This window comes from Paramisgurnus dabryanus, chromosome 9 (assembly GCF_030506205.2).
Source record: "Paramisgurnus dabryanus chromosome 9, PD_genome_1.1, whole genome shotgun sequence".
Classification (NCBI taxonomy): domain Eukaryota; kingdom Metazoa; phylum Chordata; class Actinopteri; order Cypriniformes; family Cobitidae; genus Paramisgurnus; species Paramisgurnus dabryanus.
This window is the reverse complement of record NC_133345.1, coordinates 14,475,939-14,499,624: the sequence shown is the minus strand read 5'-3', so window position 1 is coordinate 14,499,624 and position 23,686 is coordinate 14,475,939. Positions and strand designations below refer to the sequence as shown.

Here is a 23,686-nt window from a genome sequence, read left to right as displayed (position 1 = left end):
TCCATTGATGATGGCTTTTAATAGTGGTTGTGGATGCACTTTAGAGTCAGACTACTAGAGTTGATTGAACTAACTCATTTCAGCTGTTCTGTAACCGAAAACTTAGAGTAATCACCTCAGAGTTGGTTGAACCTCCTTAGTGAAATGGGCCCCTGGACATCTTATTCATAAACATGGCTTCAAGGATTATATCAAATATCAACAGATCAAAAAAGTGACTTGCTCTGCTAGAAATCTTATAATGGGTTGTGGTCAAATCTTCCATCAAGGTTTGGTTCATAACAAACCTAAATCAAGGTTCTGCCATCCCAGTTCCCTGACCTAAACCATGCAGAAAATGACTGAAGAGGAGAGAGCAGCAACATATGAAGGGTCTGGAAAATAATCAAAGATCACTTGACATGAATTCTTCCACCTCATCAGACATTGTAATACAGACTCTGAGACAGTATCTTTGTAAATGGAGGTGGCAAAGAAGATAAAATGAAGTGGGCATTGTGGTCAATGTGTATTTGAGAAGAAAAAATAATGTAACCCCCACACATTCAAATATTTTTCATCAATGGAACATTGATTTTTTGTGAATTTTTAAAGTAAAAGATATAAAGGAGAAGCAATGCAGATTTATTTTTCTCAGCTTTATTTGCATATTTACCAAGGGTGCCAATATTTTTGTCCACAACTGTGTGAACAGTAATTCTCACATTATCCTTAAGAATTGTCTGATAGCCTATAAATTGGCTGTATTATGTACTAAAATAGCATTACTCCAACACTACATTTCTATATTCACATTCTTTTTCAATAATAACAAAAGGGACATACTTTAAATCATATAAATCATATATAACATATAACTTTTATTAGAAAAATGTCAATAATAGCTGATTATTATATAGTAATAAAATGGAGTTTTCCCATAGGCCTACCTTTGTATTATATAATATCTTTTGAAAATATAAAAAAGCAAAAAAGGTGTATTCGCTTTATTAATGTGATTTCATACAGATAAAGCATTCTTTATTAGCACATTCACAAATGTATACATTTTAAGAAATGGTATACACAGCCTGTAGGGGGCTGTCATGCGACAGAAGCACGAATGTCTTGTTCACAAGGACTGACTCAGGAGGTAAGCTATTTTTAGTCAGTGGCTGCGTCCGAAACCGCATACTGTATAGTAGGTACTTAATAAGATGAAGTACCTACTTACTTGCCGATAAAACAGTAGGTACTGTATAGTATGAATCCTGGTAGTATGAATGAGATTCGGACGTACTACATCCGCCATGTTGCTACATCACGTGACATACGTCGTCATCACGTCCTGTCATTCCAGCGCGAAAACAGCGGCATGCCTCTTCTTCTTCGTTGGATAACTCCTCTCCAGGGGCATCATGGGATAGTGAAGTGACCATCGTATGCATAGATATGTATAAAGGCTAGATGGCTCGCCCGCGCTGCTGGCCAATTGAGTGGAACGTCTGCATTTTGCCGGCCATCTTACCACAGGGCGCTCGCTCACTCCTAGCATTGAGTTTTAATGATGCAGGTACTTTTAAATGACCACAACTTGCTTAACTTTTTTACCGATTTTCAAACGGTTTGGTTTGTTATAAACGTCAAAGATGTAACTATGACACTGCATACCTATACTAAAAATATATAAAAAAATCATGAAACATGTCAAAGCATCCAGTATTATAGCCACGTTAATAACGTTTGTAAAAAACCAAACCGTTTGAAAATCGGTAGAAAATCGAGCAAGTTATGGTCATTTAAAAGTACCTTCACTATTAAACTCAATGCTACGAGTGATCGAGCGCCCTGTGGTAAGATGGCCGCCAGGTGATGCCATTAGGGACTCAGCGGTAAGCCTATATACATATCTATGATCTTCGATATCATACACTTCCGGGGAATCATGCGCTAGCTGTGATGATTTCATTAAAATGAATGGGGATTGTCAGGGATGTCAATGCAATGTTCTCTACACGGTTCTTTCAGAGTTCTCTGGTTGACGTAAACGTCAAGTTGAAATAATGACTGAGCATGCGCGGAGAATCTGTCTTTCTATTCGTATGACTATGGTCCGACCTTATTCATTGGTTAGGCTCGTACAGCGATAAGTCTCATTGGTCAAGTGCGTGTCCTCGCGCTGGGCACGGGCCAATCCAAAGTCACGCTTGTGTTTTCATTAGCTGTGTGAGTTTAACATGCTGTCACATTTACTTCACTTCGATATATCCAGTAACTGTATGTGTGTTGTACGTGAACAAGCGCCTGCTTTTGCTAAATAGGTTTATCTATATAGAAATATATTTTATAGTACCAGTATGAGTATGTCTGATAACGGTCACCAAAATGTCACCATGGTCACCTGCACGGCACCTGTAAACATCGCGGTCATTAAATATTGTAAGTAAAGTGAGCTTGATCTTTAAATGTAAATATACTGTAACGTTAATGTAAGAGCTACATAATAAGATAGTTGTGATTACTGTAATGTAAGCTATTAGACAGCGGTGACACATTGTGTTCTTAATGTGTCGTTATAATTTTGTAGATCCTTTCACATGCATGTGTGGAATATTTTTGTAAAATGCTTTTGCATTACCTAACCAATGCTCGAATTGAATCAGGTCTTATGGGGGTCCCCACCATGCAACATGACAGTAAATATATATATAAAAAATAATGCTCTGACATCACATTTTGTAAACTGTTGTTTTTTTTATTAAAGAACTACACAGATGCACATGTCATCAGTTAATGTACACTATACTTTGATCCATGGCTGCAGGATCGAAAAAAATATGAAAAATTTGCTGAATGACGGAGCAGAGCCGAAGACCGCTGACGTTTTCATATGAGATTTAAATAGGACTTAAAAGCGACCACAAATTTGTGTACCAATTGTGGAATAAATCAGATTTTTTTTAGGTGGACTGGGCAGACATTTTGAAAGGACCCAGTGATGCCACTGACAATAATTATGAAATTATTAAAGAAAAAGTAAACCTAAATGCATCCAATTTATGTTGGTAATGTGGTATTTATGTGATATTCTACTCTCTTTTTTTCTTTTTAAAGGCAGGATAAACATTCGTTAAATGATTCATCATAACATTTTAAAGCCACAATGTTCAGAACATCACACACAGAATTAACAAAAAAGCATTTTTGATAATAAAACAAATGTGGTCCTGCCTGGGAAGTCCCGGCTAAGTTCGGCAATCTTATTTAATTTTGAGATTTAGCGTGTCAAAAGTATTTATGATAAACCAACAAATGACATATAATTTGTGATTGTTGCTGCAAATTATTTTATATATGATACATTCATTAAACCTTAATTTATAATGAGAAAAATACTGAAATTAATGATTTTATAGACACTACCCGTTATTATTTTGCACAGAAATACCTACTTGATTACTTTGACTTTGATCATCTATTTGAGTTTGTCAGCATTGTCTGTACTAAAATAAAAATATCTGAGGGACCCCCCCTAAGTATAATTTTGACATCTTATAGGGGGTCCCTAATGCCTTTTGGGGGGTCCCGGATGCCCCCACAATTCGAGATCTGTACCTAACCCAATATGTGCTTGTGTGTGTGTTTGATTGATGTTAATTTACAGGGGGGAAACGTGATGAAGAGCTCATTCTGCCAATTAATTCATCATTGAGTGTCACTCTGCATCAGGACCAGGTGAATTCTCATATTAACCCTTTTAAGCATCTGCATGTACACATGTCAAGAACGCCAAACCAGTTATAACATTGTGAGTTTGTCTTCTGATTCTTTCGTAGCTGAAAACAACCACAACAATTGCATGCAGCAGAAGTTTCCAGGAAGACCGTATCTGGCTTAATGGAAAAGAAGAGGATATTCAACACCCCAGACTGCAGTCATGTCTGCGAGAGAGTACGTACCTGTCTGTCAGAAAATTACGAATACCTCTGGATCTATAAGAAGACATGTAATTTATAATGTTTTCTTATTTTAATTTAAAAGTTCGAAGGTTAGCTCGAAAGAGACGAAATAGTGGCAGTCCCACTTCTGATGTCACCAGCGTGTCTCATAAGGTCCATATCTGCTCTGTTAATAACTTTCCCACCGCCGCTGGCCTGGCCTCCTCTGCAGCGGGCTATGCCTGTCTGGGTAGGTAAAAAAAGGACATTTCATTTATTATTGTGCAGAGCTTTGTGACATTTAAAAATGAATTTTTAATTCAAGTTAATTTGTATAGCACTTTTTACAGTTTAGACTGTTGCAAAGCAGCTTGACATAAGACACAATGTAGAAAATACGCAAAACACAGACAAACAAAATTTCAGAGGCACTTCTTTTGGTACAGAAAGTTAAAAGACCTTTATTCACATAGTGGCATTGTGACTAGCCACTATGTGAATAAAGGCTTTTTAATTTGTTTGTACTAAATGAAGTGGCTTTGATTCATTTTTGTAGCAAATTATTGAAGTCTGTATCAGGTTTTGGTCACTACACCCGCTCATTCTCCTTAACTACTCCTTGCTGGTGGAACAAACGTCCAAACACAGTCCAGTCAACCATATCACTCGCAATCAGTCATATTAGTCATTAAACAATTAAAAACATATAAGTGACCTTTTCAGGAAATCCAAGATGGAGGAACCATTAATAGCAGTGGTGTTGCTCAATCCAGTCTTGTTCAGCTCTGTCAGATTATAAAAATACTTTAAAATCAAGAAGCTGTCTGGGTGAAATGTGTCGCTGCATACTGGTATTGATGGTATATTTTAACAGAAATTTAAAAAATTAATTTGTAAAGACAACGGCTTGCCGTGTGATGTCATATCCAGTTTTTCAGAGGTGTTCGTAGAACATTTGCATGCTGAAAGTCTAGTGTGGTCGCGGCATAAGGATCCCATAACTTCACACATCTATCATAACTGCCTTGTGCTTTATTTTAATTTTTAATTTACCATTTAATTCCTATGTATGTCTGCAGCATGTTTTGCACTGTGTTTGCCTTTCTTCTGCACTGGAAGCACCTGTCACCAAGACAAGACATCCTTGTATGTGCGTAAACATACTTGGAAATAAAGATTTTGAATTTTGTTATTCTATATTATAATCTCCTAATGATTTTGGGATTTTTACCCATACAATGTACTGTTTGCTATTGCTACAAATATACCAGTGCTAGTTATGACTGGTTTTGTTGTCCATGGTCGCATTTATCTGTTTTGTTTGAAATTTTTACTTAAAATAAATTCTTAATAAATAGCTTTTTAAGTTATTTATTAGGAACGATTGCAAAAAAAAATTTGCATTCCACCAAGGCACATGTCAATAATGGTAACGTATTGAGATGCTTTACAGTTTACCATTGTGCTTCCTTAACCCTAATAAGTCCCTTGGGGTCAATCTTACCCCAAGCCACTTTTCTTTAGTTAAAAAACATGGTTCCCTTCATCTCAGAGGAATAAGATTTTGTGACTTTTCCAGATTATCTGTCAAGATTCATATAAAAAACTTGGCTTGATTCGGTCGTTCTAAAGAGGTGTAAAAATGTACCAAAAGAGGCCCTTTGGGGGTAAAAATGACCCCAATTGAAATGAATGGGAAATGCAAAAAAATCCTTTTTTTTATTTGTAAAGAAAATCAATTAATCTAGAGTAAATCTGAAAATTTCAACACAGAAAAGTAGGCCTGGTATTAGAGCACAAATGCAATATAGAAAATATAGCTGCAAGCAGCAATACCGAGGCCAAGCACCTTCAGCGCAATGAGCACCCAAAGTACAGCAAACACCACGCGACGCAGCAAACGCGCAAAGCGCAGAAAGACACAATGAACAGAATGATGGAAAATGACAAATGAGGTATCGTTGCAATTGGCATAAACCAGTGAATCCAGTTTCACAAAAAAATTATATTAGACAAAGTATTTAGAAGTTATAAGCATTTCTATAAGAACTGTTATAGTTCATAACCCCTAAGTGGCGCTGTACTCTGACTTCCCAGGTACCTTCAGGACGTCATGCCGAAGCTCTCTACCGATTTTTGTGTGGATATGTACAATAGTTCAAAAGATATAACAATTTATGACAAATTTCAAAATGGCGGACAGGCGGTGTGGTCAAACAATGCATATCGACAGATTCGGCATGAGACAAGGAATTCGTAGACACCAAGATCATAATTTTCTGACAAACATTTCAGTAGTTATGGGCAAAAATAGCCTTTTTTCATATCTCATGACCCAAAGGTGGCGCTGTCACCAAATTAGGCATGGACCCCCAGTTCATGGTCTTCATAAAGTGTACCAAATGTCATTTCGAATTGATCAAAGAATGACCGAGATACAACTTCAGAACCATTTTTGCATCAACCTCGTTAAGTTTGCGCATTTATTACTTTTGAACAAAGATAAAAATCAAAATTCTGTTGAGTCATTTCTGTGCGGCTCACTCCAAAGATCACCTGTGCCAAAATTCATAACAATTGAACCAAATTTAAAGGAGGAGTAGCGAAAAAACGAAATACTGTACATATCAAAATGGTTGCTACTGTAATGGGTGGAGTCTTACTGTAAAGTATTAAAAACAACAAGCATGAGGAGAGCAATCACGTGTACTAAGTAGAATTTTCATACTTCAATCGAATCACCAGTTATAACAGTTTGAACATTGAATTTTTGAACTGCTGGTGGCGCTATATAGTTAGTGTTAGAGACCCTATTTTTGGTCACATGACTTTTTATGACCACCACTACAACTGTGCCAAATTTCTTCATTTTCCGACTTACGGTTCATAGGGCTGCCATAGACTCCCTTTGGGGAAGAATAATAATAATAATACTGACAATTCCAATAGGTGTCACAGCACCTTTGGTGCTTGATCCCTAAAAATACATGCTCAATCACACACACACACAAACACACAAAGGTATGACTGCCACAGAGTGCTTTTTTATAGAATTTGGCAAAAAACAGCCACAGATGCAAAACAAAAATGTAAATTAATGGGCTCCAATGCTCACATACACACACATGCGCGCGCACACACACACACACACACACTATTTGAAATATATATTTTTTAAATTTCCTTTCTAATGTGTATATAAACATAAATTCACAAAATGTATCATGATGGTAAAATGAATGGGTCTCTATGGGCATCTGCTGGTCAAAATTATTTATTTTCTAAACTGTAATTCTTTTATGTTAGAACATCAAATTTAGATCATAATTTATGTGAAATTTTCATAAAAATCTGATATTTTACAGGCAAGCTAATGGTGTAGTTGAGGAATTGAGTGGTAAATGGGTACCAAACTACTTCATATCTCCCAGAACACAGCATTAATGTATAGATGGAAAGTAAACAAAAAATTATATATTATTTGTATCATTAAAAATGTATATATTTTGTAATCACTCTTTTAATTTCTGGGGTCATTTTTACCCCCAAGGAACTATAACGTATACAGGAAAATCGGGGCTTATGAGGGTTTAAAGCGGACATTTCACAAGACTTTTTAAGAAGTCAAATAAATCTTTGGTGTCCCCATAGTACATATGTGAAGTTCTAGCTCAAAATACCCCACAGGTAATTTATCATCACATGTTAAAATTGCCACTTTGTAGGTGTGAGCAAAAAACAGTTTTTGAGTGTGTCTTTTTAAATACAAATGAGTTGATCTCTGCACTAAATGGCAGTGGCATGGTTGGATAGTGCAGATAAAGGGGCAGTATTACCCTCTTCTGACATTACAAGGGGAGCCAAATTTGAATTACCTATTTTTTCACATGCTTGCAAAGAATGGTTTACCAAAACTAGGTTACTGGGTTGATCTTTTTTTACATTTTCTAGGTTGATAGAAACACTGGGGACCCAATTATAGCACTTAAACATGGAAAAAGTCAGATTTTCATGATATGTCCCCTTTAAATATTGTAGTGTCATTAAACATAACTAACTAATATATGACTTCCATCTTCAGAAATTATGAATTTAATATTTTATCCAGTATATGAAGGCTGTACATGATGCATATATCAGAATGACTTGCTTCAGTAATGCTGTATTCTTTGTTTTGCAGTATACACTCTGTCACAGTTGTTTGGGGTTGATGGCGAGCTGTCTGTTGTGGCGCGGCAGGGCTCTGGCAGTGCCTGCAGAAGTCTGTATGGTGGGTTTGTTCAATGGAAAATGGGTGAGCGTTCTAATGGGACGGACAGTGTCGCTGAACAAGTAGAATCTGAGTCGCATTGGCCAGAGCTCAGAGTATTAATTCTAGTGGTAAGTTTGGTATTTAATCTCAAAGTTTACTATATAAATAATAATAATAACAATATATTAATATTAACACGGTAACCCAGTGGTCTCAAACTCTCCTCCCCTTCTCTGTGGCCTGCATCTGCTGCCAAAAATATAACATAATCCGGCCGCATAAAGATTTTTATTTACTTAGTTGCCTAAAACATGAGTCAGGGCGCTTATTTCCAAAGCGCTTGGGAGGTTGTGCGTCTTCTTTTGCTACGCAACCATGAGTCGCGCTCACCGTGACAACAAATGCGTAATTGTATTTTAATTGCTCATCTACACCTCACTTCAATCATATCATTGTCACCATGCGATCAGTTAATCTGCTCGGGACTTTGTTTGTCCAGAGAAGATCTGTTAGGGTTACTCTGCAGAGTTACTCATATATACTTCATACTATACTTATATTGATCCAGTTACACAGAGCAATAATATAAATTTTTACATAGATGAAACATAACCAAGTCAAGTCTGTGACTCAATTTTTTTAAATAAATCAAAACAAAAACACTACAAAAATGTATAGTAGTTAAAGGTGCTCTAAGCGAATTGACGCGTTTTAGACCATAAAACATTTTTTGTTACATACAGCAAACATCTCCTCACTATCTGCTTGGTGCCTGTCCGCTCTGGCAGCAAGCAGATCTCTGTAGACAGCTCAGGCTTCACAAACGGCAATAACAAAACAGTGGCCAAACCTACAAACAGAAACCATAACAAAGTGTTCCAGCCAATAAACGACAAGAAGGATTTGGGGGTGGGGTTTGGGCGCGTTCATGAAAGCACGGAAGGGAGGGGGAGGAGTTAGCTACGCTCTGTCTGTTTGAAAACAATTCAAACGTCAACAAAAACTAACGTCTCGCAGATTCGCTTAGAACGCCTTTGTGGTAAGATGGTCTTTGCAGTGGCTGACTGACAGTAAAGAAAATGGCAAAACTCCAAATAGTCCAAGGAAAAAACTTTTATTTAGGTGCCAAGGCGAAATATCACTTGAAAAATTAACTTTAAACAAACAAAACAAAATAATCAAACAAAATAAACTAAAAAAAAAACCTCAACACATATTTGACCACAAAAAAAAGGTTTAAACAAATTGTTGGCTACTGTTACAACAAACACCCCTCCTCCCTTCACCATTTCCTTTGTTCTTTTATACTCTTGGTTCCCGCCCTTCACATTCAAACGGACCAATCATAACACTCCATTTGTTATAGCACTATATTTTACACATCACAGATTTTTCCATTTTACAAGTCACCCCCAATACAAGGTTTACATGGAACTATAGGCATTATGTTTTATTAAATCACCAAATCATAAACACACAACATATTATACTCCATGCATGGTTAATTGGGTAACTCCTCCCCTTCAGGATGATATAAAACTGGCTTCCTGTTTGCCGGCCACTCCTTTTAGGCCTCTACAACACCGGTAAGACATAGAAACATTTACATTAACACACAAACATGTTTGATAGATTTACCTCTACATTGTATGCTTATAATGCTAGCAGTTAGCATGGAATTTGCACCTTCCATGTGACTGCCTCTAAAGCAAAACCACAAAAATAAAGGACTTACCAAACTCTTGTGTATTTATTTATCATTAGCTTTGTCTGCTACATCACATTTTCCCCCTTCCTCTCCCTCTGGATGAACTAAATTGGGCATACGGGATAAGTAATCAGCAACAAAATTTTTCTTACCTGGACAGTGCTCAATTGTAAACACATAGGGCTGCAGGGCCAGACACCAGCGCAGTATCCTTGAATTACTGTTCTGCATAGTTTGCATCCACTTCAGAGCACGATGATCTGTCCGTAACGTGAATTCATGTCCCAATAAGTAATACCTCAGAGAGTCCACAGCCCACTTGATGGCAAGGCCTTCCTTCTCAACGGTTGAATATTTCCGTTCTCTTTCAAAAAGTTTTCTGCTCAGAAAAAGAACTGGTCTCTCCTGATCAGCCTCTCCTTGGACCAGTACTGCTCCCAAGCCAACATCAGAAGCGTCCACCTGCACAACAAACCTCTGAGAGAAATCTGGGCTCTGTAACACTGGTTCATGGCATAACAAATCTTTAAGTGCATTGAATGCTCCTTCACACTCATTAGTCCAACCAAATTTAGCAGGACTCTTCTTGGTCAAATCAGTCAAAGGTGTGGCTACTGAGGCAAAGTGAGGAATAAATCGGCGGTACCAGCCGATTAAACCGAGAAAGGACCTCACCTGCTTTTTAGTTTGTGGACGAGTAATGGTTTGAATAGCCTTCAGCTTTTCCACTTGGGGCCTGATCTGTCCATGTCCTAGTAAGTAACCCAGGTATCTCACCTCTTTCTGAGCCCATGAACATTTGGTGGTGTTGACAGTGAGCCCTGCCTCCTGAAGCCTCTTCAAAATGTCCGCAAGATGTCGTAGATGTTCTTGCCAGGACCCGCTGTATATCACGACATCATCAAGGTATGCAGCTGCATAGTGGTCACATCCCGCAAGTACACGGTCCATCAGTCTTTGGAAAGTGGCCGGTGCTCCATGTAACCCAAAGGGCATAACCGTATACTGATATAGTCCTGAGGGGGCTCGAAAGGCAGTGTAGGGCTTACAAGACGAGTTGAGGGGCACTTGCCAATACCCTTTACACAGATCTAGTGTAGTCATAAAGGATGCATTACCCAGTCTCTCAATTAACTCATCAATACGAGGCATTGGATATGAATCAAAGCATGAGACACTATTTAATTTTCTAAAGTCAGTGCAAAACCTAATTCCACCATCTTTTTTAGGGACCAGTAGTGAAGTTGGACTTGACCACTCACTTGTCGATGGTTCTATAATCCCCATTTCCAACATGGTTTCGATCTCAGTCTTTAACTGTTCGACCATCTTCTCTGGGACTCGATAGGGTTTTTGTCGTATAGGAGTAGTGTCTTTCAAGATGATATTGTGTGTAAGGATCTCAGTCCGACCTGGTCTTTTCTGGAAAAGAGAGGGAAAAGTTTGAAGTACGTCAATTAACTGCTGTTGTTGTTGATTATTCAAATGTGAATAACATTCTGAGGCAGTCTGTATTGATCGTGCCGGTTCCATGTCTGGTTCGTCCTCTTCCTCCACTACGGCCCTCACCATCATCACTTCGTCTTTGCCACTCTTAGGCCCACCGAGATCAGACACCTTCTCCCTAAATTCTCTCAGAAGATTAGCATGCAGAACCTGTTTAGGCCGTTTTCTTTCGGGACACAAAATCTCATAGGTTACTGGACCCAATTTTCTGGTGACAACATATGGACCCTGCCATTTGGCCAACAACTTGCTGGTACCTGATGGTAGTAGTAGCAGAACTTTCTGTCCCGGTTTGAATTCCCTGTCCCTGGCATGTGTGTCGTACCAGACCTTTTGTCTTTGCTGGGCCGCTGCTAGGTTTTCTTTAGCCAGAGCCCTGAAGTTCTCCAACTTGTCCCGCATCTGTAAGATATATGATGCAATACTGCACTGGGCTGGTTCCTCTGCGATCCACCCTTCTTTGAGCACGTCCAGGGGGCCACGGACTTGCCTGCCAAACAAAAGTTCAAAAGGTGAAAACCCGGTTGAACACTGAGGGACCTCTCTATAGGCGAACAGAAGAAAAGGAATCCATTTATCCCAATCCCTCCCAGACTCATCAACAAACTTCTTAAGCATGTTCTTTAAGGTAGCATTAAATCGCTCTACAAGTCCATCGGTTTGAGGGTGAAATGGTGTTGTTCTAATTCCCTTAATACCTAGATGTTTATACAACAGCTTCATCACATTGGCCATAAAGTTTGTTCCCTGATCAGTGATAATTTCAGATGGAACTCCAACCCGTGAAATCAAATCAACCAGACATCTCACTATGTGTTTAACTTGGACTGAACGCAAGGGGTAGACCTCGGGATATCGGGTAGCGTAATCACAGATCACCAACGCAAATCGGTGACCTGCGCTACTCTTTACCAAGGGACCTATTATATCCATTCCAATACGATCAAATGGAGTACCAATAATGGGCAAGGGTTGCAGATAACTTCTATCAGCTTTCCGAACAGGTGCTACCATTTGACATTCAGAACAAGTTTTACAATATTCTTGCACATCATGGTACATTTTTGGCCAATAAAATCGTTGACTGACTCGTTCATATGTTTTCTGTTGGCCTAAATGCCCTGACCAAGGGATGGTATGCCCCAAATGTAAAATCATTTGGTGCAGTACTTTGGGTATCACTAATCTAGGACTCTCTAGGTCAGCCAGGTACAACAGGTTGTTCTTTAAAATGTACCTGTCCTCTCCAAACTTTGGTACCCCAACTGGTTTACCATCCACTTCACACACTTTGTCGAACAATGGTTGTAAAGTAACATCTCCTTTTTGTAACTCCCCAAAATTATCAGGAACCTGCCAACGACTGTCAATCAACTCTGACCCAGGGTCTACAAAATGTGGTAAACTCTCTTGTACCTTCCCCCTATACTTTTCTTGGCGTCTCTGTCTTTTGCTTTTTCTATCCTTCCCTGCATCAGAAAATAATTCAGCATCAGCATTGGGAAGGGGTTGCAACCCTTTAGTCTGGGACCTTGTAACTACCGTACACATTTTGGATGCTGACTTCACCAAATCAGTTAAAGAGGGTAAATCTTCCCCTAAAACCACATCAAATGGTAGTTTCTCAACCACCCCCACCCTTAACAGGTATGCCTGTTCTTCTATAACAACAGAGACTTCAGCGGTTGGATAAGTTTGTTCATCCCCATGTACACATCCCAAACACACAGTATCAGCATAGTTCAACACTTCACAGTTAAGTAAGTCAGATTTCACCAAGGTTTGTGTACTACCTGTGTCGACCAAAGCCTGAGCCGGCCGACCATTTACAGTTACCATTATAAGGTGGCTATGTTTCTCGGTAGGTGTTGATGATTCATCTAAGCACTCATTCCTGGGAACATAACACATATTAGTCACTTTGGGTTTTTTAAGGGGACAAAGAGAAGCCTTATGTCCGGGTTGTTGACAATAATAACAAATCAAAGTTGTATTAGAATGTTTCCCAGACACACCCATAGTCTTATCAATAGGCTCCTCAAATTTACCCCTGCCCACAGTCACAGTACCTTTGTTGGTTCGTGGTGAATCTCGATGTGCAGCCATGAATCTCTCAGCCAACCTTGCAGCCTCTTCACCAGTCAATGGTTGGTTTTCTTTGACCCATACTCTTACGTCGGGACGCAACACTCTTAGATACTGTTCCAATATGATGGTTTCTCCCAGCTGTTCCTTGCTCTTCATCTCCGGACGCATCCACCTCTGATACAAGCCCTTGATGCGGTTGTAGGTTTCTCTTACACTTTCTCCTGTTGGTACGGTCAAACTCCTGAAACGCAGGCGATACGTCTCCTCCGTCACGTTGTACTTGGCCAGCACTGCAGCTTTGATATCCACATAAGATCCCGACCGTTGTTCATCCATGCCTGCATAGGCCTCCAGAGCTTTGCCAGTCAACAAAGTTACCACTCGAGGTGCCCACTCGTCGATTTGCCATCCCCATGTTCAATGCGTTCAAACCGCACAAAGAAGCTCTCCACATCCTCTCCTTCCACAAAATCAGGAATTCGAGGTTCATGATAACGTCTATATGGCACTATCGGTGGTGTAGACATACCTGGCAGATTGTCCTCAGGTTGAATTGCATAAGGTTCTGCAAACGAAGCTCTTCCTGCTGGTGCTTGAGGAAGTGTTCTAGGTGTAGGTAACGGGTAATGAGTTTGTTGGCTTATCTGATCAACTGAGTCCCACCCTGTCTTGGGTTTCTGTAACATAGTAGCCTTTAATCCATTCAATTCATCAAACAATAACTTTTCATTTCTTTGTTGTTGCCTCATGAACCTCCTCATTTCAAGAAAAAACTCTTGGTCCACCACAATACCTTCGGCTTCTCCTCGGGGTGTACTCACTTTATCACTCTTGGGTCTCACCACAGGTTCAGTCTCAGGATACTGCATGTTCATCCTATGAACTGAGTCTGTCAAAGCTTCCTCCGATATCACAGCCTCCAATTCACCTGCTTGAGCTTCAACAGTGTCTTCCTCTCCTTCAGAAAACAGAACTGGTTGGGCTCGGGTAACTCTTTGGGGAGCTCCATATTCTCTTGTAGCCATCTTGTGGTTTGAAGTTTTCGTCTTGTATTGTCAGTCACTCCATAAAGACTTCAAATCCCACTTCTGACACCATTTGTGGTAAGATGGTCTTTGCAGTGGCTGACTGACAGTAAAGAAAATGGCAAAACTCCAAATAGTCCAAGGAAAAAACTTTTATTTAGGTGCCAAGGCGAAATATCACTTGAAAAATTAACTTTAAACAAACAAAACAAAATAATCAAACAAAATAAACTAAAAAAAAACCTCAACACATATTTGACCACAAAAAAAAGGTTTAAACAAATTGTTGGCTACTGTTACAACAAACACCCCTCCTCCCTTCACCATTTCCTTTGTTCTTTTATACTCTTGGTTCCCGCCCTTCACATTCAAACGGACCAATCATAACACTCCATTTGTTATAGCACTATATTTTACACATCACAGATTTTTCCATTTTACAAGTCACCCCCAATACAAGGTTTACATGGAACTATAGGCATTATGTTTTATTAAATCACCAAATCATAAACACACAACATATTATACTCCATGCATGGTTAATTGGGTAACTCCTCCCCTTCAGGATGATATAAAACTGGCTTCCTGTTTGCCGGCCACTCCTTTTAGGCCTCTACAACACCGGTAAGACATAGAAACATTTACATTAACACACAAACATGTTTGATAGATTTACCTCTACATTGAATGCTTATAATGCTAGCAGTTAGCATGGAATGTGCACCTTCCATGTGACTGCCTCTAAAGCAAAACCACAAAAATAAAGGACTTACCAAACTCTTGTGTATTTATTTATCATTAGCTTTGTCTGCTACATCACAGCCTTTAATAAATGTATTCAGGAATTGAATTTGTTAGTTTAGTGCAGTGTTTCTCAACTTTTTCTCCCATTACCCACTTTGGAGGTAGGGAAAGGTTTCAAGCCCTACCTGTCCCGAATCACCGCAACAAAATGGTAATCAACTAGGCTTTAAGTTTAACTGTTGAAATATATTTATTCACATCATATTTTAAAGCAGACATATCATGCTTTTAAGTCTGTTCTTTTTATCTATTTGAGGTCTATATAAAGCGGTCTGCAATGCTTGGGTCTGAATTCCTCATTATTATAGCCCCACAGGCCCCCTTTTTACCCCTTTTCTGATGTGCATCTGAGAGCAACTCATTTTGCAACTCATCTCTCCAGGTTGCAGAGGTGAAACTCGGTTAAACTCCACCCCGTTCGGCCATTTTTGTAGTTATATAGCAGAGATACTATTATCTAGCGGCACAGAAACTTTTTATTCACTTGTTATTCACAAAATGTCAACAACGGAAGACTTGTCCATCCAGCCGTACATGTTCGACCCAGAGTCGGAAACGGAGCGAGATGAAAATGAAGACAACGAACCTGCAGAACAACGTCTTCATATGGGGGTATTGCAAAGGTGTGAGGCTGCAGCCTCCGGAGGTCGCATTTCTTGGCTGCATACGCCATCAAGACGGTCTTATTTCAGAATATTAACAATTATAAAGTTGACTATTATTCTTAGTTAATCATAAGTTGTTATAATGTGCTCATGACTTGCAAATTTAATGCTCAGTTAACTTAATTAAACCAGGCTTGATGACCAAAAAGCGATCTCCGCAGGCTGCAGCTCTGCTATGCTCGTCGTCTCCAAAGATAGAAGTAATTGACCCCTCAATCAGACGAAGTCTATCTGCTAATCCTTCTTTATACTGGCGAAGATTGGTGAATCAGTTATCCTTGAAGTGCTTCGGGCACACAAAAATGACTTTACCCACAGATATGGGTACATTTCTTACGCTCTCGTAACTTCTGCATCCTTGAGCTTGGACTACAATATCGCAGCGAGAAATAAAAAATGGCGGATTGCTCGAAGTGTTGGGCTGGGAGTCGATGTCCTTATTTGGCAGTTCCGCTGCAAATACTGTGACGTAATTGTTCAAAAAATGTTCCGGTTTCGTTTTTTTAATGGTCTGACTAGTTGCTAAACTGATCTCTTGAACAAATGCCTCGTCGAAAATAACAAATGTTTTGGTTTCCTAGGTAATCTATGTGTTGTTTTGTTTGCTTGTTATATAAATAAACTATGTTTAAAGAATTTGTTGTTATTTATTATTAGCAGAGTTTACCGGAAGTTACGTGCGGACCGCGACAGCGGCTTGTTTATGTTGTTACCGCTGAAACGGTCTATAAACACTACAAATATACAACAAAATGCATTTAAGAGCTAAGAAATTGAATTTAGCATGATATGTCTCCTTTAAAACATAACAGCATTAAACACTTTCAATAGAGAAAATAAATGTACAAATGTTTTACCACTTCACATGAAATAAAACTTTGTTCAAAAGTTAATAATAATAATGCAACTGAGTCTCTGACAAAAGTCATCATACTTTCTTTTCAGCTGGATTTTTGGTTGATTGGGTTTATTGTCTGTCTTGGTTTTCTCTGCTTTTGCAGATTCTCCAGTTTTCTTTTTATTTTGTGTCACAAACTTATCCATTGTTAACTTTTATACCCGCTACCACCTATAGGGCCTCTCCATATTAAAGTTTTTGTTCCTCTTTAATTAACATTCTGACCTCAATTCATTCTTGTAGGCTATGACATTTTCTTTATGTTGTTTTAAGTTAGGCTTATATTTAAATGTCTCATTTTGAGTGTATGGTCAATAGATAAGGGAATTAATAGATTAATAAATTACCAAATTTTCTCCCATTTGTCACGCCCCACTTGTAATGTTCCTAGACACAAATCTGTGATAATGTGAATGTGTTAATTCAGTTTAACATGTGCGAGTATAACCAAAACTACAATAGTCGCCTACAGGACTGTGTTTGTGCTTCTTAAGATGCAGTGCAATCTTTGTTACAGTGTTGTACGTGAAATTTTTCAAAAAAAATTAAAAAAATTTACAACATCGTGGTCGTGTAAACATAGCATTAATATAATTGTCTGGCTTCCACCTCTTGTAGTAACTTTACAGTTTTCAGAATCATTAACGCTGTATATGTTATTCATATTTTATAGTACTATTGCGAAATTTGTGCCTTTAAAATGGCCAACTGCCTGATCAGTGACCCTGACTACTGAACAAAGGAGCTGACGACACCCAGTGGTACAGACAGACTTGTATGGAATGTGCTGCAATAATGCAAAATATGTGAAAAATATGTTTTTTCAACAATCAAGCGTGAAAACCTGAATACACCCCATTGAAACAAATGCAGGACTTTGTAAAACAGAAAAAAAGATCTGCTTCTTAAATATCCAAAAGTTTTAAATATTTGTAGAGAGTGTGATTTACAAATAATTGTAACAATTATTTTTATTCATATTTTAAAGCATGCATTGAAGTAATATGTTAAATTGTTCTCTCATATCAACATATAAGCTATGTGGCTTTATTAAGCGCAAAAATTATCCAGAGATGTCTATTTACAACCCTAGGATTTGCCCTTAGAATGAAATGGGCTGTTCTCACATTATTTGAAAGGGTCATGAATAATAATGTTGAGCTCTGCTCTGACTGGCAGTTTCACAGCGAGGCTCATGTCAGTAGCTCACATTAGTTAACAGACCTTATAGGTTATAGCCTGTATCAGAAGAAGATTCAGACCTTTCATCGGTCTTTTGCATGCACAAGGTTTACATGAGAGGAAACAATTGTGTTTGAGGCTCACGATATGTCATTACCATATACAGAACTCTTATTATTCATCGATAAATACAGTTTATATGGCACATTTAAACCTTTTAATTAACTCATTAATAGGGGGAGGCTAAATTTGATTTTGGATCCTGATTTAATATCATTTTTCCATGCTAAGAAGTATAAACTACTGTTTCTTCTCAGGTGAGTGCTGAGCAGAAGTCTGTTGGGAGCACTTCTGGAATGCACACTAGTGTGAAGACAAGTGACCTTCTTAAGGTACAGAGGTGTTATCATTTCTGTTTTTCCTTACTGAGTTTTATTTTTTAAAAGATTGTTACCTATTATATAGTAATGAAATTCAATTAAGAACACTTATGACAATTTCATATACTCATATAAGAATACAAAAAAATGACATTCCATACTGTCATTCCCAGTACCGGGCAGACGCTGTGGTGCCTAGTCGAATGGAGGAGATGATCGGGGCAATTCGTCAACGAAACTTTGCAGCATTTGGTGAGCTGACCATGAAGGACAGTAACCAGTTTCATGCCACCTGTCTAGACACATACCCACCTATATTCTACCTGAACAACATCTCACACAAGATCATCAGCCTTGTGCACCGTTATAACCAACACTACGGAGAGATCAGAGTAAGCATGTTTTATAGCTAAATACTTAATTGAAGACTAAACTAACCAAATACTATACTAACCATTCTAGGGATGTGCATTTATGTCATTTTTTAATTTCGATTAATCCATAGGTCTGAAGAACTAGTACTCGTCATAGTGAAAATGAAAATATTTTTATTAAAAACACTCAAATAAAACTTAATTTCGAAGAAACTACGACAGAACAATGAACACATACTAGATTCTTAATTAATTAAATGTTTTTAACAGAAACCTCTATCAGGAAAAGCTGCGTGATGAAGTAAAACTAAAGGGTTTATAAACACAAACCGAAGCGCTTTCTATATGACGCACTCTGCATAATATTAAGCCTTTATACAACATAAATGTACAACGTGCATCTATCTGCATAAAATGCAAGACTTCAATTAAGTTTTCAACTAAGTTATCTAAAAAAAAAAGAAAATTTAACGCCCTTTGTGGATGTGCATCATAAACAGCGCACTTTTAAACACGTCCAGTCAAAGCTCAAGCTTCATAACATTATGCAGCTTTAAGTGTTTTGCTATCATTTTAGCGATTAGCTGTGTCGTGTCATCCTCTTACCTCAGTCAAGATGTAATGGTAATGCTCGTATGGCTCTCTGGTATCTCTTGACATTTGATGTTTAAATATGAGATGATAACCCATTGAACTTTTGACGGCGCTGTACATTTTGCACCTGACTGACTGTATTTCCGAAAATCACGGCAACCTTTTAAACCATAGTGCCTCAGTGATGTGAGTTGTGGCTGGCTTCACGGGATCAGCGGGCTGGCGGGCTGCCGCGCATTGTGCGGATCGGCGGGTTTATCTGGTTGACTTTGAATCATGCATGGTAATGTTACTGATGTCATACATCGGTCTGCGTCTTCACTACCACATGCGCTTGTAATGCTAATCAGACATCCAAACACCGCCATATCCACAATAAATAAATAAATAAACCCACATGATCATCGTTTTCGTGATCGATCATCGATGCCACGTTCGAGTACTCGAGCAATCAAGCAATGCCCATTCCTAAACCATACCATACATATTTACTAATGGTTTAGATTGTGCTCCAAACAAGATCATTTGCTTTCTTCAACTGATCGAGACAACAATTTAATTTTTACTTATTTTGTCAAATTAAAGATACTGTAGTTTTTTGGCATTTCTCACTTTTGGTTTTGACAGCATATGATTGTAGTACAAGGAGGTTGTAATCTTGATTTAAACTATGAAAGGGTGACTGAGCCCTAAACAGTGTCAGAAAGACTATTCCAGAGTTTAGGTGCCAAATTAAGTTAAAACATTGTACCTCCTTTAGCACAAACGTTTTGTTATTGTAGGGCAATGGTGGTTTTGCGCAACAAACTTCTGCATTCGTCAAAACAGGTCATATCATGTCTGGTTCAGGTCTTTTGCAAGTGCTTCATTAAATATACAGATGTTTTACTCAAGATGCCTTCAAAAAAACATCCACTGCATATACAGATTGATAAAGTTTAAAGTTGTATTATTTTTCAGCTTCTCACTGATATTTGGATACTAAGACAAATAAATGCCACAAATTAAAACATCTAGCTAAGCTAGCTGAATACCATAAAAGTTTATAGCTATTGACGGATCATAAAGTGTGGTGTGAGTGCAGATGAGCGGGTACTCATGTACGGTTCGATTCAGTTGGTGCGAGCGCACCTTTAGTCTAGAACTAGCCTAAAACCATGTCTGTGAAACCGGGGGAATGAATGTTAGTTTAATGGAAAACACCACCATTTTTCAATATTTTACTATGTTCTTACCTCAACTTAGATTAATGAATACATACCTATCTTTTTTCAATGTGTGCACTTTTAATCTTTGTACAGTGCTTCGTGAATGTGTTAGCCTTTAGCCTAGCCCCATTAATTCCTATTGCTCCAAACAGGGATGAATTTAAAAGCCACCAATCAAACATTTCCATGTTTTCCCTATTTAAAGCCTGAGTAGTTACACGAGTAAGTATGATGGCACAAAATAAAACTTTTGTTTGGAGCCATAGGAATGAATGGGGCTAGGCTAACACATTCACGAAGCGCTGTAGAAAGATTAAAAGTGAACACATTGAAAAACGATAGGTATGTAGTAATTCATCTAAGTTGAGGTAAGAACATAGTAAAATATTGAAAAACTGTGGTGTTTTCCTTTAACTACTATTGAATTGATGTAAGTAAATGAATGTAGTTGTTTGTTTTGTCTCTTATCCCAGGTGGCTTATACCTTTGATGCAGGTCCTAATGCTGTTATATATACACTGCAAGAGCACTTGCCCGATTTTGTACAGGTGGTCCGCCATTTCTTTCCCCCAGAAGTCAATGGAGGAGAGTAAGTTACAAATATGAATCATTTCATTTCATCAGGTCTTATTTAAATTACTTTAGTGGTCGAAAACATTTTTTTTATGCCGATATTGAAAACTAATTAACATTAAGTCTTAGTATAAAGTGTTAGTTCAGCTTCTCAGAGTGTTTGCTAACAGATCTACAGAAATGAACTATAATCTATAAGACCTTACAAAACAAAATGTAAACAAAAGTATTAAGGCAGAGCCAACATGATCTTTCTTTCTTCTGTGTTTCTTTATATACAGGTAAGTGGTGAGAATTTAGGTAACTCCAAATGTTTGTTTTGTTGCCCTCCTATTTTTAAGTATTGCACTTTATTATCAAGGTGATATTTTCTGATAACCAAACTTATATTTTATATAAGATTATTTTATGTAGAAAACAGTAAATCACAAAAAAATACTAGCTGGGTTTTCACAGATGATCACATTTTAATTAGTAATACCGCTTTAATCCAGGAGCAGATTATCAATAACATTTATACTTAATAAACTAATCTAAAAAAATATTGTGAATAAATTATCTGTAGGGGAGAGCAAGGGCAAGTAACATTTTTTAGAAAAACGTAATTTTTAAAGATAAATGTTTTGTGAAAAATGTACAAATATACATCAGACGACCACTATTCTAGCTGCACACTTGTCTAGATAGAGTTTTGAAGCTGTTGTTTATGTGTAAACTTTATTTTCTAGGTTTCTGAAGGGTCACCCTGTGAATTCATCTCCCCTCTCTGAGGAGCTGAAGAGAGCCATTAACCTGGAGCCCACACCCAAGGGCATTCGTTATATAATCAGCACTAAGGTAGGTTTCTCAAAGCTATGGTATTATTGGCTGTGAATAATTATCATATTTTCATTTTAAGTAGGGATAAATATTGATTACTCATCACTGATTACTTAAGTAGTGATTTAATGTCATAAAACTGATCGGTCTACACAGTGCATGAAGTTGAGCAAACTATTATTTAAAGCAACACTATGTAGTTTCCATGTAAAAATGACTTACAGCTCCCCATGTGGTTGAAAAGCGCAACAGTGTCTGGTATCAGACACTCTTCTGCAGGCAGGGGGAGGGGCGGGGCTGTGTTTCCTACCCTCCACCGCCGCTTTCAGAGTGTGCTTGTAGCAGCTAGGAGGCTGCTCAGGTTTCAGCAACAGTACAATTTGTCCAGTTAAAAGTTGTTCTATCACTGAAATAATTTTTGAGACATTATTTAAAGGTAAAAAAACTACATAGTGTTGCTTTAATAATATATATAAAAATAACAATGACAGTTTCTATCAATTCAAAATAATGTTTGAGCATACCAACATGATAGGTGGGTGGCTACAATGTTATGATGTCACGCATAGTCCATATCATTATTATAGATCATGTGTGTGAACCCAGATGCGCTCTTGGATTATCTAAACACAATATAAAATTATTGTGACTTGTTTCAGTAACGATGTGCATGTTTCTTCCTAAATGATTATGCATTATAGCATTTCATGTGTGGTATGTGTTTTAAGGGTGGTCCTGGACCTTGTGTGGTGGAGGATCCAGATCTTCATTTGTTAGGTGCCGATGGGCTGCCCAAGAAGAATGCCTAAAGAAACCAATATAAACCATACTGTGATAAATAAAATATTTTGCATAACTTTTAAACAACTGTTTTTAATTGAGGGAAAACATATGTGCACAGTTTAGCTATTAAAAATATATATTTTTATGATGAAATCAGTGGTTTTGTGTTGTTTTGTAATACTTTCAATGGCAAAAGATAAATGTATTGCAAACTTCATTTTAGGTAGAGTGATTTTAATCTTGCATAAAGCAGAATTCTTAATGAATCTTTCCTATAGCAGATCAACACATCATCTCAGTAACAAATAAATAGAAGTTTATATACAAAGGAGAATTCAGGTATTGTCTCAACATGATTATGATTGGTTTATGTCTTATTTGACCTGCCAAAAATAACTTAAACCAACTTTCAAAGAGTCTATCTTTTCCAAAAACATTTCCACTGCATTTCAGCCCTGCCAGAAAAGGACCGTCTTTCTCTAACATCATGTCATTGATTCTCTGGTTAACAGAGGTTGTTGAAGATGTGAATGTTATCATCAGTCCTGTATCATGCCAACAGTTAAGCATCCTCCTGAGACCATTCATGTGTGAGGTTGCTTTTAAGCCAAGAATGCTTTTTATTATACTTTAGTGTACCATGGTAACATAACAAACAGACTAAACCAGCAGACTTTGTAAAACATAAATAAAAAATAATATTTGTGTCATTCTTAAAACTTTTGGTCACCGCTATATCAAAAGAAAACACAAGCCAGAGTTTAACAAGAATTTTTATTTGTTGTGCCCATTATACATAAAATGCAAATCAAAATCTACCAAAAATGACAGAGGACTTTCACAGAAGTATTTGCATTTATTTATAACTTTACTAGAGTTGTCATAAAGGAAAATAATATCTAAATTGTTT

The 23,686-nt window shown here is 37.7% G+C and overlaps 1 protein-coding gene across 1 annotated transcript; it reads left to right on the top strand.

Annotated features, from left to right (window-relative positions):
- The first annotated feature begins 1,937 nt into the window (after positions 1-1,937).
- Positions 1,938-22,929, top strand: mvda (mevalonate (diphospho) decarboxylase a). Its single transcript, XM_065270036.2, has 10 exons — positions 1,938-2,418; positions 3,644-3,714; positions 3,816-3,930; positions 4,021-4,167; positions 8,098-8,297; positions 18,363-18,437; positions 18,599-18,817; positions 21,075-21,190; positions 21,903-22,011; positions 22,722-22,929. Exons 1-10 carry the CDS (start codon positions 2,337-2,339, stop codon positions 22,800-22,802), a joined length of 1,215 nt encoding a protein of 404 aa, XP_065126108.2. The 5' UTR covers positions 1,938-2,336; the 3' UTR covers positions 22,803-22,929.
- Positions 22,930-23,686: the final 757 nt, after the last annotated feature.

What these genes read in the sequence shown, in the direction of transcription:
- mvda (XM_065270036.2), top strand. Translation starts at nt 2,337, where the DNA reads ATGAGTATGTCTGATAACGGTCACCAAAATGTCACCATGGTCACCTGC. An exon ending in AGCGGGCTATGCCTGTCTGG is followed by an intron (nt 4,168 to 8,097) that starts GTAGGTAAAAAA and finishes TTTGTTTTGCAG; the next exon opens with TATACACTCTGTCACAGTTG. An exon ending in TCAGAGTATTAATTCTAGTG is followed by an intron (nt 8,298 to 18,362) that starts GTAAGTTTGGTA and finishes GTTTCTTCTCAG; the next exon opens with GTGAGTGCTGAGCAGAAGTC.